The 16,000-nt window shown below is 44.9% G+C and overlaps 1 protein-coding gene across 1 annotated transcript; it reads right to left on the bottom strand.

The window, feature by feature from the left end:
• Window positions 1–5,368: 5,368 nt before the first annotated feature.
• On the bottom strand, window positions 5,369–9,366 carry LOC133156545 (putative gonadotropin-releasing hormone II receptor). The gene is made up of 3 exons (XM_061282356.1): window positions 8,816–9,366; window positions 7,387–7,591; window positions 5,369–6,784 (listed from the first exon to the last, which is right to left on the bottom strand). Exons 1-3 carry the CDS (start codon window positions 9,326–9,328, stop codon window positions 6,372–6,374), a joined length of 1,131 nt encoding a protein of 376 aa, XP_061138340.1. The 5' UTR covers window positions 9,329–9,366; the 3' UTR covers window positions 5,369–6,371.
• Between the last annotated feature and the right edge of the window lie 6,634 nt (window positions 9,367–16,000).

Genomic DNA, 16,000 nt, shown 5'->3' with positions numbered 1-16,000 from the left:
ATCCTTTGATGCGATGGTGCAATCCTTGATGGTGTGTTATTGTCAAATATTGTTTGTTGTTTAATACCCATCGCGGACCGGACGTCATACGGAGGCCGCCATTACAGATGCGCAGAACGGATGCGCAAGACACGTCAGCTATATAAAGAGCGAGAGTTCAGTTCTCTACCTAAATGCGTATTACAGGTAATATTTTATTTCACAACACTTTGCCTTGTTCCTTTCGTCTCTGCTGTTCACTTCAAACACGCTCCATACGAACGCAATGCTCTCGTATCAGACGCTTGCTCGATCACCTGCTCGTTTGCTGTCACAATGCACCCTACACAAATCCGAAACATTTGTTGCGGCTCCGAGTCACGACGAGGGGCAAGTTTTAGTTTGCAAGGGTGTTTTTATTCCTCTTCAACGTCTCTCCCACACAGAGCCGCCTTTTTCACATGTCCGCACGCCTTTTTCACATGTCCGCATTGATCGCGGTGGTGCCTTTACGGGCAGTCGGAGAAATCTACGCCAACAAAAAAAAATACATCCAGCCTAGTTAAGACCATACCAAAGACTATAAAAATGGGACCCATTGCCTCCCTGCGTGTGTGACGATCATTGGGACTTAAAAAAAAAAATGATAATAATAATTTTGGGTGCGTATTATACATGGGTACAGGCTTTTTTTCCAGCATCACCATGCCATTTTTAGGGTGCGTATTATACATGGGGGCGCATTATACACGGAAAAAAACGGTACAACAATCGCTCAATTAACTGGCAACTCGTCCCCGGAGTCTGTCTGGAAAATAGAATCAGAATATCTGCTTAGCTGTGAGCGCCGAGCAAATTAAATCTATTTCAAGGCACGTTTGATCCCGAATGAGCGTAGTGGCGCTCGCGTAGCTTTCCATTTAATTGCTCCGCTGCGCGGCTGCAACAAATTGGCTATCGCTGTAATGACAAATTAAATTTTGGGCAAATGAGCGGCCAGCCGCCAAAAGGTCAAGCAAGCCGCCGTCAGCCACACTCGGCGGATGCTAATACAACTCTATCTTCTAAAATGGCAGTGGCTCGGCCCGCCTTCTCACATATTTCACCACGAGTCCGGAACATCGCTTTCCTTTACGTTGGACTCGAATGAAAGCGTTGCGAATGATGTTTGGCTTGATGATGTCATTTCGTGCAACGCTTCTGACGGCGTGTGCATTTGCGAGGCGGCTGACGTTCACGTGCCTGAATGATGAAAAGTTGCGCGCAAATCCAAGAGTTTTTATTCGCCATGTTTGAGCGTGCCAAACAAGGAATTTGACTTGGGTAAATCACACCCTCTGTTCAACATTTAGGCGACTAACAACACTCAGGACATGTGGAAAATGGCAAATATTCTCAAACATCTTAAACTCCCAAGAGGCCAAGGAAAAACTCAAAACTCCAGTTAGGGGAAATGAGAAACCTTGAGAAGAGACCACAGATCGGAGGGTCCCTCTTCCAGGATGACCAGGCTGCAATGGAGGCAGAGAGAACACATAGTACAAACAGTGTAGACAATTAAAAAAAAGGTGTGGAGAGCAGGATGTTATTGCACAGTAATGACTCTGAGACTCTAAGAGTGGTGTGAGTTCATCAGAGCAACAGCTTGAAATGCTTGACTCTTTGTAGATGAGCGCACTGCCTTTTGAGGCCTGAGGAGCAAAGCTGTGGCGCTGGTGACCTTGGATCCTTTCCGTCTCTGCTCAATGTAAACCGGCCTAAGAGGTTCTTGAAGCGGTGATCTGTCAATCAATCTGGTTTCCTTGCTAATCAGCATAAGATGAATGATGTGAATCCGAGTCATTTTGCATCAAATCAAACGGGCCAGTTGGCGAATGTCGCATTTATGGACGTGTTGACTGAGCCCTGTCCAACAACCGCTGGAAATTCTTTTTGTCTTTTTCAAAGTGATTCTCTGCGCAATTCATTTTGGAAGGGTGCCTCGTGCAAATGTAAACATGAAACGGCGCAGCTTGTTGTGCCTCCTCCGCCAGCGCATTTGTGCCATGGTGAACATACGCTTCCTCTTTTCTTGGAATCAACACACTCCATGTTGCGTGTCAACTCGAAAAATAGATTGGATCTTTCATTGTCCGAAAGCAGAAAGTGGATGCATTATTTGCTTTCTTTGATACTTGATGTCTCAATCAGTGTGTCACTGTCAATACCAACTTTAAAGCGCAATTAGCTTTTTTTTTGTTTGTTTGTTTTTTTGCTTAAATAATGATTCAATTAAGATGCATCGCACACGCCGGTTTATTTCAAATTGGAAGCACTCATGCAAATGTGTTCAAGTGAAAATACAAGCACTCAGGCAGAGAACACTTTGGGAATTAATCATTTATTTTATTCCACTTTCATTGTGAATTTAACATACAAAGCTTCAGTTTACTGGGGGGGAAGTGTTTTGCAGGTCAAAGGTCACAATCAAAGTGGGATAAAGTGTGAAATATGGAAGTTGAACACGGGTGTGTAGACTTTTTCTATCACTGTCCCTGTGGATGCCCAAATTGAATTATTTCTGGGGGGTTAGTAATGATAATAATAATAAATCTAATAATTTCTGGGGGGTTAGTAATAATAATAATAATTATGATTATAATTGAAATAATTAATTTCAGGGTTCATTTTTCTCCTCAATTGTACAGGCATTATTGCTTGTCGGCATCAAGATCTGTTCAATAAAGCAACGCGAGGTAGAGAAAGTGTTTTTCATCAGGCCGGCCGGCCACTTGATCTGGTGGGCGTCCGTTTCGCTGCCTCTTCAGAGCATCATCAGTGGCACAAATGTTTGCAGCTCTCCACCAGATGAAACCTCAACATCAGAGCGTCCTCTTTCTGTTTTTCTGGTTTCTGCCGCGTTCACTGGAATTCAGCCCGCAGCTCTTTGGGTTCATCTGCTTTCATCTAATTTTTTTTTTTGTTTTAGCCCGTTATGGCGAATGAAGTCATTTTATTATGCAAATAATATTACGTGTTTGCATTTTCATTGCTAGCGTTTGACGGACGGTGCCAAAGGCTTCTTATCTTTTCGCCCATTCACAGCACGGGTTATTTGAAATTTCAAATATTTTTAGCTGACACCTTGTCGTCAAATCGCATCAGCGTTCCGTCACTCTGTCATTATTTTGGACCATCTGCATTGTTAAAACAAATCGTGGGTGTTTGCAAATACGGTGGGGTGGAAAAAAATGAACTGTGTACTATTCAATGTACTGAATAGCAAAGTGCAGCCTACTTTGTATTCCACTTTGGTCTGCCATCTGAGGGGAAATCAGCATTTTTTATTTTCAGAGGTCACAGAGCCAGATCTATCCATCCATCTCGCCACATTTCAGACAAACGAAGCCGGCCGGCGCTTTCTACTTTGGGTGAGACTCGGAGGTATCGCAAACAATGAAGAAGAGATGAATGTAGATTTTGGATCAGAACCGAATCCCAACAGACGGAGGCCAGCAAGTGGCAATGTTTGGCCGACCCGCTGTTTCAAATATCACCGTAGAAAAAGTGAGCGAGATAAATTATAATTTTGCATAGATAATATTTATTATAATAATAATTATTATTACTAAATTAAAATAAATTATATTAATAATAATAATAATTATTAATATAATTTATTTACAATGTATAATATTTTTTCAATTTCCTTATCAATAAATGGAAACTAAATTTCAGAGTTCAGCAGTAATAATTTGCACCACGTGCCTTTCTTGTTGAAAAAGTGAAGACGTGCTCGAAATCGAAATCCTCTCCCGGCGGTTGTTTTGTCGCAGCAAATTACTTTCTATTTTTCTATTGAGTTTCATCACTCCAAGCGCAAGTCTTGTAACAATACCGCCGCCGTTCACTCCTATGAAAAGACATGAAATCCGTTTAGTAAACGAGGCTTGTTGCCATGGTTACACGCACTCTATCTGTCCACAATCGTTCCATTTGAATCTCATTAGATCCTGCAAGCCTACTTTTTTTTTTTTTTTTTTTTAATCTCATTTCGATCACATAAAAAAATGGCCGTTTAGCTGCTATGAAGTGACCAATCTGAAACTCATTAAAATGAATAATAATATAAATATACGATAATGTAAACACATTACCCGAATGGCAGGCCGTAAATTGACTTCCCCAGGGCAAATTGTGTTTAATGGCGTCTTCATCAACAGTTACTCAAGTTTAATTATCGCGCGTGTACTACTCACTTGAATGCGTCACAACCTCAGGCAAACACCCGGTTTCACTCGCCATAAGCCGTCGTTGTGCCTTTCGCATACCGTTCAAAGCCACACGCATGCCAAAAAAAAACAGACTTTAATTAAACGCTATCAGAGTGGGTTGTGTAAAGAAATGAAATATAGGAAGCCGTTGAGTCGTTCCAAATCCTCGTCATATGAACTGCAGCGGATCACAAATGCTTTGTGATTGTTTGGAGTTGTTTTCCATGAGAAGAGCCCCCACCTTCCTTCGAGTCGCTTCCTTTGGCCTTTGACCCCACACTCTCCTTCAAACCACACATCAGCCACATTACCAAAACATCCTTCTTTCATCTACGAAACATTGCACGCCTTCGACCCTTTCTTTCCACCCCTGCGGCAGAGACATTAATTCATGCATTTATTATTATTTATTAATTCTGTATGATCTCCCCTCAACTGTCCTTCACAAACTGCAAGATGTTCAAAACTCTGCTGCCCGACTGCTCACCCAGCAGATCACCCCAGTCCTCCGTCAACTTCACTGGCTTCCCATAAAACAGCGCATACATTTCAAGATCCTTTTCACCACATACGAGACCCTAAACAACCTTGCTAGTTGTGTTAGCGCCTCTGTTAACACGCGGGTCTTATTGTGAATGCAGCCCAATGGATCCGTTTTAGCCATCTGGCACGAATATTGGCACTTCTCCATCTTGAACTTCAATTGTTATCTATAGAAAAACAGCGCAAAGGAGGCAAAATGTTTCCTCCTTCTGAGAACCTCACCTCTTGGCCCGCTGACTTTTTACAAAACCGCCGATAACATCGGCTGAAAAGAGCAGACTGTCAGCTTTATCGCTCCTTAACTGTCATTTCATTTATGGGATTTTAAAGAATGGGGTGAAAAAAAAGATTGTTGGCCCAATACGACAGCACCTTTTCTATTCCGCTTCTTTCATGAAAGAAAGTCACGCTCTCAAATCTGAGCCAGCTTTCTCTGCATCAATTCTTTCTGGAACAAAAGAAAAAACATCCGAAGCTCCTTTTGACAGTGGTGCTAAGTGAAAAACAACATTCTCACCTTGTACATTTCGACTGAAAGCAACATCATTTATTTATTTTTTTCTTGGAAAGGACCCGAGTGCAATCAGCCACTCGCTGCCGTGAAGCCAATTTTTGTGCTCTGATGACAAGGAATTACGTTTTTATCTGCTTGGAAAATCGCACTATTCGCCCTTGGCTAATAATATTTTAGACAAGAAAGCTTTGGAATTTTTTTTTCAAGACAGAAATAGATGATTTGTGCCATCACAAACGAACCAAAGTCCGGCTAAAAACGCTTCATGCATCATTGACATATCAATATTTCAGCAACAACAAAAACACAAGCATGCAAATATCAGAAATAACACTGCAGGCACTTTTTTTACAAAAAGAAACAAGAGATTTTTTTTTACATCAGATATGCCGAAATATGAACTAAAAATAGACTATTTTTTATTCCAGGAAACGAATGGCCAAACCAAAAGAGCAACTGAACGGACCACTGTAAACTGTACAAAAATGGAGGAAAACTTACAAGAACCAAAAATCCACTGCGCCAAGGTCAAATCCCTCTTCAAGCAAATGAATTTAGCGTGTTGGTTCTTTAGAAAGTAAGACACGCGAGTGACGCACAAGTTGCCACTGCCATCTGACAGACGGACACACAGACACGGTGTTCATTCAAACATCGGAGGTCCTCGGAGCAGCGTCGAAATTTAGTCGGAAAGAGAATATACAACTGTGAATACTTTTATCGTGTCTGTCTGTATGTGTCGCTCCACCTTTTGTGTTCCTCACAAGGTTGTAGCGCCACAACATAGATGCTGTTCAGCATTAGCATTAAGCTAGCGGCCGGAACCTTTAGCAACGCAATTCCCAAAGTCACCAGTTTGAAATTTTCCCTGCTATTATTCTGATCTCTCCGGGTTGTGGTTACCGTGGCAACACTCATCCCAACACACCCGACCCACAAGTCATCCGCCGGCTGCGCACTTCAATTCATTCCGCAGGTGCCTATTTGGCCCATCATCGCTCGGTGCGTTTTAATCACGTCCTCAGAAGTCATTAAGGGGGTTATTGTTAGAAAGGCGCACATTTGGACGCCAATGGCACAAATCAGATTTCGGTGACGGGCATATTGATGCTGCTGTTGTCGCTTCTTTCCTCTGCGGTGGCGTGGAGGCGCGCCATGTACATCCAGCAGTGGTTGTTTTCAGACGTGATATGCGTGTTGGAGGCACGGCTGTTGCTGTGGCGGCCCTGGCGCAGGTGGATGGTGAAGAGGCCGTAGGTGATGGGGTCCAGGCAGGCGTTGAAGAGCCCAAAGATGAACAGCATGTGCGTGAGCGAGTGCGAGACAGTCTCCTCCATCCTCTCGGGGAAGAGCCAGTACCACAGGCCCAGCAGGTAGTAGGGCGTCCAGCACACGATGAAGGAGGTCACGATGACCACGCTCATCTTGAGAGTCCTCATGCGGGCTTTGGGGATGTTGTTGTGGGAGCGGCGCAGGTGAACGTCTCTGGATAGTACTGAAACACAGCATTGGCGTCTTCAAGCTTAGAAGGGTCCTGCTTACGTGGGACAAGCGAGCCGTGAGCCATTTATTTTTTTATCTTATTTTATTTTCCAACCTGCGTGTGAAGCTCACCAATGTCTGCTCAACTATGAATGGAGGTTTTTTTTTTATCTTCTCAAAAGTGTGGCCTGCACTTGCATTTCTGGCCCTGTGTGTCAGCCATCTTGGATGGCAAGCCCCCACCCTCCACCGCTCCACTGATGCACATCAACTATTTTGTTTTGTTTTTTAGCTTGGAACTTTAAGGTCATGACTTGTACCTCACTTGTGATTCACACAGCGGCCGCCTCCGCGCCAACTATGTGGTGGCACCGCTTAATTGCTCGCTGTAGCCAATCAGCAACCAGAGACTGGATGTTGCTATGGTGGACGGCATTTTTTTTTTTTCAACATGCTTCTCAGTGAGAGGCAGCCAATTAAACGCACAATTCGCTTGCCACTAATCGGCCATCGCTGGCTCAGACTTTTCCCCCAACAAATTGCACGGAAGTCACATATAGGAGGAAGACAAGCTGGGCAAAAGCTGCGTTGGATATCTCAAAAGGCGCCACCTACGGTTGTTGCGAGCCATGCGGCTGGAGATCTCGATGAGGATTCTGGTGTAGCAAAAGATCATGATGGCCAGAGGGAGCAGGAAGAGGCAGGCAAAGGTGAACATGTTGTAGAGTGTCTCCTGCCAGTGCTGTACAAAACTGCCGTGCGTGGTGCACTGGGTGAAGTTCTCCGGGACGGTGATGGTCACCTTGTGGAATAGAAATATCTGCGGCCAGAAAAAAAAAAAGCAAGAGGCAGAGGACATGATGTTCTTGCAACACTGCAATGGAAAGAGCAACGTTTGCCATCTTTAATGTTCCAACAGATATTCAAATGGGAGGAGCGCTAGTCATTAGCCCGAAGATTCACAGAGGAGGACAGATTGTACCCTGCAAAGAAGAAAATCACTGCTTCAATAGGACGGCCATGTGTCAAGAAGTCTAAAATGGCTGCCCTAATAGCACATGACAGAAATTGTTATTGGTCTGAATTCGTTGGCTCAAAATACAATTTTGGAAACGGCGCCATCGGGACTTTCCTTGCCTTCATTTCATCACATGATTTTACACTCGCAGCGCGTTGGGGAACACGCTGGATTGGAATGTGACAAAATAAATCACAAATCCCGGAGACCGTGCAGGCAAGGTAAGCCGTTATCCGCCAAAGAAAAGCTCTTTGGAAACGTTTGAGTCTCTGAATCTGCTAGACGATCTCCCCCGCCCCCCTTTCAAACTGGAAATCAGGTTTTGATTGTGGCTGCCGGAAAGGATCAGGATGCAATATGTGTGAGATGTTCTGGCCGTAAGCTGATAATTCATGAGGAATCTGTCTGTATGTATGACGTGTTCGTTAGCAGAGGGGAAAGGTTGCGCCGACCGCGTTGCTACAGCTGAATTATTCACTCGGCGGCTTGAGAGGTTCCGTCGCTGCTTACACTGCACTCGCTGCTTTATTTTATTTTTTATTTTATTTGGTATTTCGTTTGATATTTTATTCTATTTTTCAATTTTTTTATTTTATTTGATTATCTGTCAAGGCTTGCTCCATGTCAAATCGGCGCCCGCCGGCTCGTCTCGTAATGGCAACGTTCGGCTAAAGTCACGGCGCTAGTGCCCTCCAATAGAACATTTCTGGATCGCGGGCGCCACGCCGTGTGGGAAGGGCTTAAGCTAATCGTCACGGAGGTATTGGTGAAGCGAGATGTTCCGAGCGTTCCCCGCAAAAGCCGCAAGCGGCGTTTAACGGCAAACCGGATTGCGACTGCGGAGCGGCTGTGTTATGATATGAGCTGATGCTTGTGAAACGTGAGTCTTGGGCCTTCACTGCCCTGAGGACGTCACAAGTAACACGGGAGCACCACTGCCACTTACTGTAGTGGAGCTGCAATTACACGTTCTTGTAGTATGGTAAAAACAAAATCAAGCCTTGCCCCCAATCATCAGAGAGTCACCTGAGGGAGCGACAGGAGGACGCTCATGCTCCAGGCCACGGTCAGCATGATCTTGCTTCTCCTCCTGGCCTCGGAGATGCCCAGCGGGTTGAGGATGGCCGACTGGCGGTCCAGGCTGATCACCACGGTGACAAAGGCGCACGAGTACATGGCCACCAGCTTGAGGAACATCAGGAGGCGGCAGGCGGCGTCGCTGGCCTGCCACTGCACGGTGATGTTCCAGGCGGCGTCCACGGGCATCACCACGAAGGTGACCAGCAGGTCGGCCACCGTCAGGTTCATGATGATGATGCGCACGTGCGACTTGCGCCGCCCGCCCTTGCCCGCCGCCCACAGCACCAGCAGGTTGCAAACGGCGGAGGCAGCGCACAGGCTGAAGGTGATGATGACTCGCACCTTGGCCGCCGTGGAGAAGGTGGGCAGCTGCAGCGCGTCGCCAGATGCGCTGCCGTTGCAGACGGCCCACGCGCAGCTGCCGTTGGCCGCCTCTGGGTCTGCCGGATAGTGGAGCATGGCCCGAGCTTCTGATCCCAAACCCGTCTCAAGGTTCTTCCAGACCCTACAGAGGAAGGAACTTTGCTCAGCTGCGTTTGTGCTTGCCACCATTTCGGTTCTCCAGACGGTTTGACGGAAGAGCAAGAGGGGGCTTTTTAAAAGTGTGATTGACACCAAGCATGCGGGCTGGAGCTTTGTGTGTGTGCGTGTGTGTTCGTGTGTGTGTGTCAGCTTGACAGATAAGGGCTTGTCACAGGTGTGGTTTCTTTCATCGCCCGGTCTCGCTTTTCCACCTGGCCTGCAGACGCTTAAATTAGATTTTTGCGTGTCCAGTATAATTGTCATGTGAAGAAGTGAGCGAGCATCCTTGCTGCTCCCGGTAGAGCAAAGAGAACGGGTTGGCAATTTTGAAGCCTCGTGGCGTTCGCCTGCCAACTTTTGTGGCCAATTTTGTCGCCTCAAACTCCCTCGCCACTCGATGGCTCTCGTCTGCGGTGTCGAGATCACATCTGTGCTCGTGAGCAGACAATTAGAGTCTGCCTCGTGTAACTCACCCCCACCCTCCCAAAAAAAGAAAAAAGATCTGATGACACTTGTAGCTAAACTACATTTTGAACATCAATCATCAAGCTCCTCCATCCAGTTGAGCATTTTTTTGTCATCAAATATCAAATCCACAACAATTTGGTGACAATCACACGACCGAGAACCGGAGTTCATATTGAGTCCCTCGTGAAAGAAATATGGAGCCATTAAAATAAAAATGAAATGAAACGAGAGCAGGAACAAGGACGAGCTCACCTTGTGGGGATCCGTCAGGATTAACGGGGGCTCATCAAGTGCGACTCCGGCTTCAGCTTCATTCCTCCACTGATGACCAGACTGCAGGCATGGACCACGAGGTTCCCTCAAGCGTGATGAAAAAAAGGAAACAGACAGGAGAGGGAAGGAGGGAAGGAGGGAGGGGCAGAGAGAGAGAGAGAGCGAGAGAGAGAGAGAGTTGCTCGCTTCCATTCTGCTTCTTGGTCATATCTAGCAGCAATTCCGATTATCACATTTGGGCTTGTGATGGCAAAATTTTATAAATAAATTTGACCCAAAGTTTGCAACCCTCCTAAATTTAAATGATTTAAAAAAACAAAACAAAAAACATACTTTAGGGTCATTTTTGGGAGGAGGTGGAGCTACTCTGAATTTCTTCAACTCTGATTTTGAGGCTCCACTGGGACTGTGCTGGCAAATAACCATTTGATTGATCTTGAGGCCGAGTCCACATTGGCTCGTATAGAAAAGATCAGCGGAAAGACGCACCAAAAATAAATTCAAGCTCCTAATGAAGACCATGGCGTGAATCCACTTCTGGCTTCATTTGTGGATTCTTATCTCTTAGAGCATAGATGTCAAACTCTGGCCCGCGGGCCAAATTTGGCCCGCAGTCTAATTATATTTGGCCCGCGAGGCAATTTCAAATTAATATTAGAGCTGGCCCGCCGGTATTATACGGCGGCAGCGCTGTAACACCGCATTCATCGCTGGTACTAGTAATCCCATAATGCTCTGCTGTTGCTTTGGCGCCCATACGTCCGTTCCTGACTCCGCCTCATGCCCATATAAGTAGAATCCGTGTTCATTTATTCCCAGAATGCACCTGAAATTTTCAAGACGGCGCTGCCTAGATTCGATACTATTGGCTTCCGACCAGCAGTCCACAAACCAATGGGTGACGTGACGTCACGGATGTTACATGCATTTCTTATATACAGTCTATGTGCACACCCCGCATCTCCGTGCCTATGTGAGCAACTTTTTTCCTCAATGAAGATGACGAAAACTTCTCACAGGAGACGTCTGACTGACAAACACCTTTGGTCGATAATGACGGTTTCCTCAGCTCAAACCCTAAGCCCCGACATTGATGAACTGGCATCCAAGAAAAGATGCCAGGTATCTGGCTTGGCCGCATCAGAGTAGATCAGTGTGTCGCAAAATGAGCAGTAAATACATTTTCTATGCACTTTTTCTTGCTACTCCAAGGCCTGAATGGTTGATTTATTCATAGTTGTTATGTTATTTTATTTTCAAATTTATTAGCCTGTGTAAGAAGCTAATTTGGACATTTACCTCAGAAGGCTGCAAACAGAAAGGAGGCATTCAATTTTTATTTAAGTTTTATTTAATATGCCATTGATATGTTTTACTATTATTATTACTATTGTTACTATTATTGTTATTATTAGTATTATTAGTGTTATTATCAACTTGATTTTGCACGCCTGCACTTTTAAGTTATTGCTTGTTGCTTGCTTGCTTATTCAATATTCATTGTAAAATCAAAACTTGTTTGATTTTATATTAAAAGGTTCATTTGTTCAACCTTGGCCCGCAGCTTTGTTCAATTTAAAATTTTGGCCCACTGTGAATTTGAGTTTGACACCCCTGTCTTAGAGTCAAATAGGGTTCAACTCCGACTTTATGTGCGTGTGTATGCTCAGAGTCCCGGCAAGAAAGATGTCATGCGGTGAGCAATCAGCTTCACAGTACTTTGGCTCGCTGACCTTGGGAACCTGCGCGTTCCGGTAAGCAAAGACACTCGCTCGACTTTTGGATATATATGGAATGTGTTTGCAAGTGAGGAACAAAAAAGTGATTCCAAACATACACCAATAACAATTAAAACGAATGGAAAGGATAGAATTGCATGGAGATCATTTAGTGGGCACCGTGCTGCTCATTCCTCAGCCAGCAGGGGGCGGTAGAATTAATCAATGTAAATAGATTTGATGATGAAACATAGCAGGAATATTTGTCATGAGGATTGTTGGAATAATTTAAGTAAAGCCTTGTCATTTATGAGTTTATGGCTTTCCTTTCATCTAGGTTCTTTCTCTTTAGTGACAGGGAAGTCTTTTGATCTCTGTCAGCCATATGTATCCTTCCTGTCCTTATGTTATCTGTGTGTTTTTGTTCCTGTAAGAGGCCTTCACTACCAATGAGCAGAGCTTATTTGCATAGGCAAAATGTTCTTATTTGGTTGAAAGAAACTTCATTCCTTTTAGTTAACTGTAGGTTTGGTTCATAGATTGTTGTTGATCAGAACTGTTTTTCTTTGTTAAGTGTTAAACACAGTTTGAAGTAGTTGCGTGCAAGTTATCCTATATTTACTCAATGTTTGTTTAAGGAACTGCATACCAGTTACCTTACATTTACTTAACATTTGTTTTAGTGTTTAAGACAAGTTACTTATTGTTATTGAGTGTTAATTTACTAAGTAGATAAAGTCTAGCAAAGGTCTAGTTGCATTGTTCCACAGGAAAGCGGCAATTGAAGTTATCTGATCTCACTCGCGGACGACTCGGCCAACAACTGGAGAAGAACAGATGGACAAACTCTGCGGGGGTCACGGGCCGACAATGAAGTGCTAATTCACACCACACTACATTAATCAACGTTGCTTCAGACACAATCTTCCCTCCCTTTAGTGTAGCAACGCCTCTGTAACCAGGGCAACCAAAACATTAAATAGAGGAGCACGTGGAGGGAGAACTCAGAATTGATGGAGATTGTAACCGATTTTCCTCTCTCTATCGTTCTCCTCGCGAGAAAAGACTTAATATTCTGTCTCACTGGTGGTTTGTTTGCTGTTGTTCTTCTCTTAATAGTTATTCAGTCATTGAAATAAACCTGACAAGGATAAAGAATCTATGCCAGTGCGTAGCATTATTTGGAATGCTTCCTTCCTCCCTACCTCCCTCCCTTCCTTCCTTCCTTCCTTCCTTGCACATGACATTTCTGCAACACTTTGCATTCTTCTTATTTTATTATTGATCACAAGCACGCAACACGGGTGGCCATCATCACAAGCGTCGCAATCATGTCGCATTGACAAAAATGAGCCCGCCAAGCCCACTTTAGTTCACGGCGGGAAATGATTGTCAGGCGGGCGGCCGCCGGTGTTTTGCATCGGAACATGGATTTTTTAAAAAGACTCTGGCAAGCATTTGTCGGCACACGTCGGACGTGGCCGGAAAGCCGATAAATTACCGACCGATGATGTTTGTTGAGAATTAGCCACGGCGAGCAGATTTCTGAGTTCGCCTTCCTTCTTTTGTTTACCTTTCCCGTATGTCTGCGGGAGATTATTTTGGTCTTTGCGCATCGTCGGAGGTCTCATTATCCGTCGGAATGAATTAGCTGAAGCACTTATCTGTTTGGGCTGAGCGGGTCAGCGGGTCATCGCGTGATGCCGTTCCTGCGTGAATGCCGTTCCGGCGTGAATGCCGCTCATGTTTTTTTTTTTTTATGGCTTCCTATAGGCTTCTATAGAAGCTCCCGACTGTGGAACAAAAGGCTCATGAAAAATGCATTCAGGTGTGATTTAGCAGATGGCGGCCGACACAACGTTTGGCGTAAACACCTTTTTGCACCTCCAGCTTCTTTATGAATATCATTTGCATGCGTCACAATTCGATTTGTTGCGTGTTGTGGAGCGATATATGCGCTCAAGGTTGGCCAGCTATTCATGATGAAACGTCTTTAGAAAAACATTTTTCTTTTTCTACTCGCGTGATGAAACATCTTTAGAAAAACGTTTTTCTTTTTCTATTCGCGTGGCTTTGACGCGGCGCTGAGGTAATCAAGTTTATGCGACAAAAGCAAGTTAAATCTGAATGGAAAGAAAACTTTCACTGTCAGGAAATACTACAGGGCTTGCTTTTACATTCTTACATGACGTTAATGTAAAAAAAACAACAACAATGCCTGGAAATAAAGTGTCGATATTTAGTTACTGCATCAAGTCGCTTGTGGCTCCTTCTACTATTTTGTTCAGAAAAGGTCTTGGTTCCTCCAATGTTGAGGTCATCACTCATTTGCTTGTCTGGATTCCTGTGCCCGAAGTGGATCTGTTTTCGTCTGAGGATCTTTGGGGAAGCTTTCTCCAACAGCGCAGGCACATAAAAAAGCACCCACCGCATTCCTCCTGCTGTTTGTGTCTTCTGGCTCTAATGAAGATCAATTAACTGGCACGATGCAGCGTCGCTCGGCAGCCGACATCCATTTATTGTGACTAACTGCAGGGGACGCTAATGGACCCATCAATGGGGCATTCTTTTTCCGAGGGTCACTTTAATAGCGATGACTAACTTGCAGGGGGCCGAGAACGGTGCCCTGTGGTACACCCGGCTGCTGCCGGTACGTCTACGACATCACCTGAGCCCATCTGTACCTTCTGCTCTCCGACAGCGGCAATTAGAGGCACCGGGATTCTATCGGCTCTCCAGATTTTCAGCAGTTTCGCTCTATGGTAACGTGGATTGGAATGGAGTTTGTCGCTCTAATGTCTCCCGGCATTCGTTGGAAAGCAAGATAGCATCTCCTTCTTTCTACTCGACATCTATTTTGAGTTCTCCTTTCGCGTTGGTCTCATTCTGTTAAGGATGCAGCCAGGTGAACATTTTTGTCTGCCTCATTACGTGCGTATATTGGCGCGAGTCATCCTTTCAGCGACTTCAAGTCCTTGACGCTCATGAGCAAGTGGCCTCGTTTTATAGACGCTTTCAAGCTCTTCACTTTTTTTTCTGAAAGGATTAGAAGCCATAAATCTTCTTTACATATTTTCCTGCTCCAGCAATATGGAAAGTTCTGCGCAATTTTGTCGTGTGCAAATGAGTGACTTGAGACTATTCACAGCTTCATGATTTATGCCTGTATGTAGAGCACATCAAAGGCTCCAATGTAAAATGGCCACCAAAAAAAGCCCTTCAACTTTCTTTGCGATAGGTTTGCTTCTAAAAATGGCTTCCGCTGGCACTCTTGGTGTGGATGTCAGCAAGTTCATGAATCTAATCAACGTTTGTTTGACAGTCAAGCCAAATTGCATCGCTTCAGTCGACAATGGAGTTGGCAGCTCATCTACGGAAAAGCTCACAAATTGTGAGCCGAGTCGGACTGTGAGTAACGTAACATCTGCTGTCTTCTCTTGCTTGCCTACCTTTTCATCTTTGGCAACTTTTGACTCCTGCCGTGTTCGGGGCTGCCTCCATCATCACGAGGTCTCCATGGCAACTTCAATCCGAGCACTCGGCGGCACCTACTAACGAAGACCTGCTTGTAGTTGATTGTGTGAAACAAATGACTCTTTTAACTTGAAGTGGCGTTTAAAAATAGCTCCGGGTGCAGGTTATCGTTAATGAACGTGCTCGGGCATGCCCTTGTCGTCAGACGCGCGTGCCTGCGAACAGGGACACTCTTTGAGTGTTTTCTTCTGCAGCATCAGAGTTCAAATGGATTGTCAGGAGAAGGCCAAAAAAGCATTTCCAAGGCAGCATGAAATATGCCACGAAGGGAGCACAGTTGGCATCAACTGCACAAGGAAAGGTCTCACAGTAATGTTCCCAAGAACTAGAGGACCCAACAAAATAGATGAGAAGCCAAGAAGAAAATTACTCAGGGAACATTGAAGACGCCGCAGGAAACGTGACGTGGCAATTTCCCGTCGTCCAAATCCAGAGTTTCCGAACAAGCCAGAAGCGCTGCTCCCAACTCTAGAGAGTGTTTTCTTTGCGCTCTGCTGCTATCTAGTGGACACTTTTAGTACTACTTTTTGTCTACTCCTTCCTTTGCATCCGGGATACTCTTCCTTTTCCCTCTTAGGGCCACAAAAAAATAGAAGGAAGGAGGATCCTGGATCTG

Source organism: Syngnathus typhle, linkage group LG7, assembly GCF_033458585.1.
Source record: "Syngnathus typhle isolate RoL2023-S1 ecotype Sweden linkage group LG7, RoL_Styp_1.0, whole genome shotgun sequence".
NCBI lineage: Eukaryota > Metazoa > Chordata > Actinopteri > Syngnathiformes > Syngnathidae > Syngnathus > Syngnathus typhle.
The sequence above is the reverse complement of the archived record's forward strand: the minus strand, read 5'-3'. Positions and strand labels throughout refer to the sequence as shown.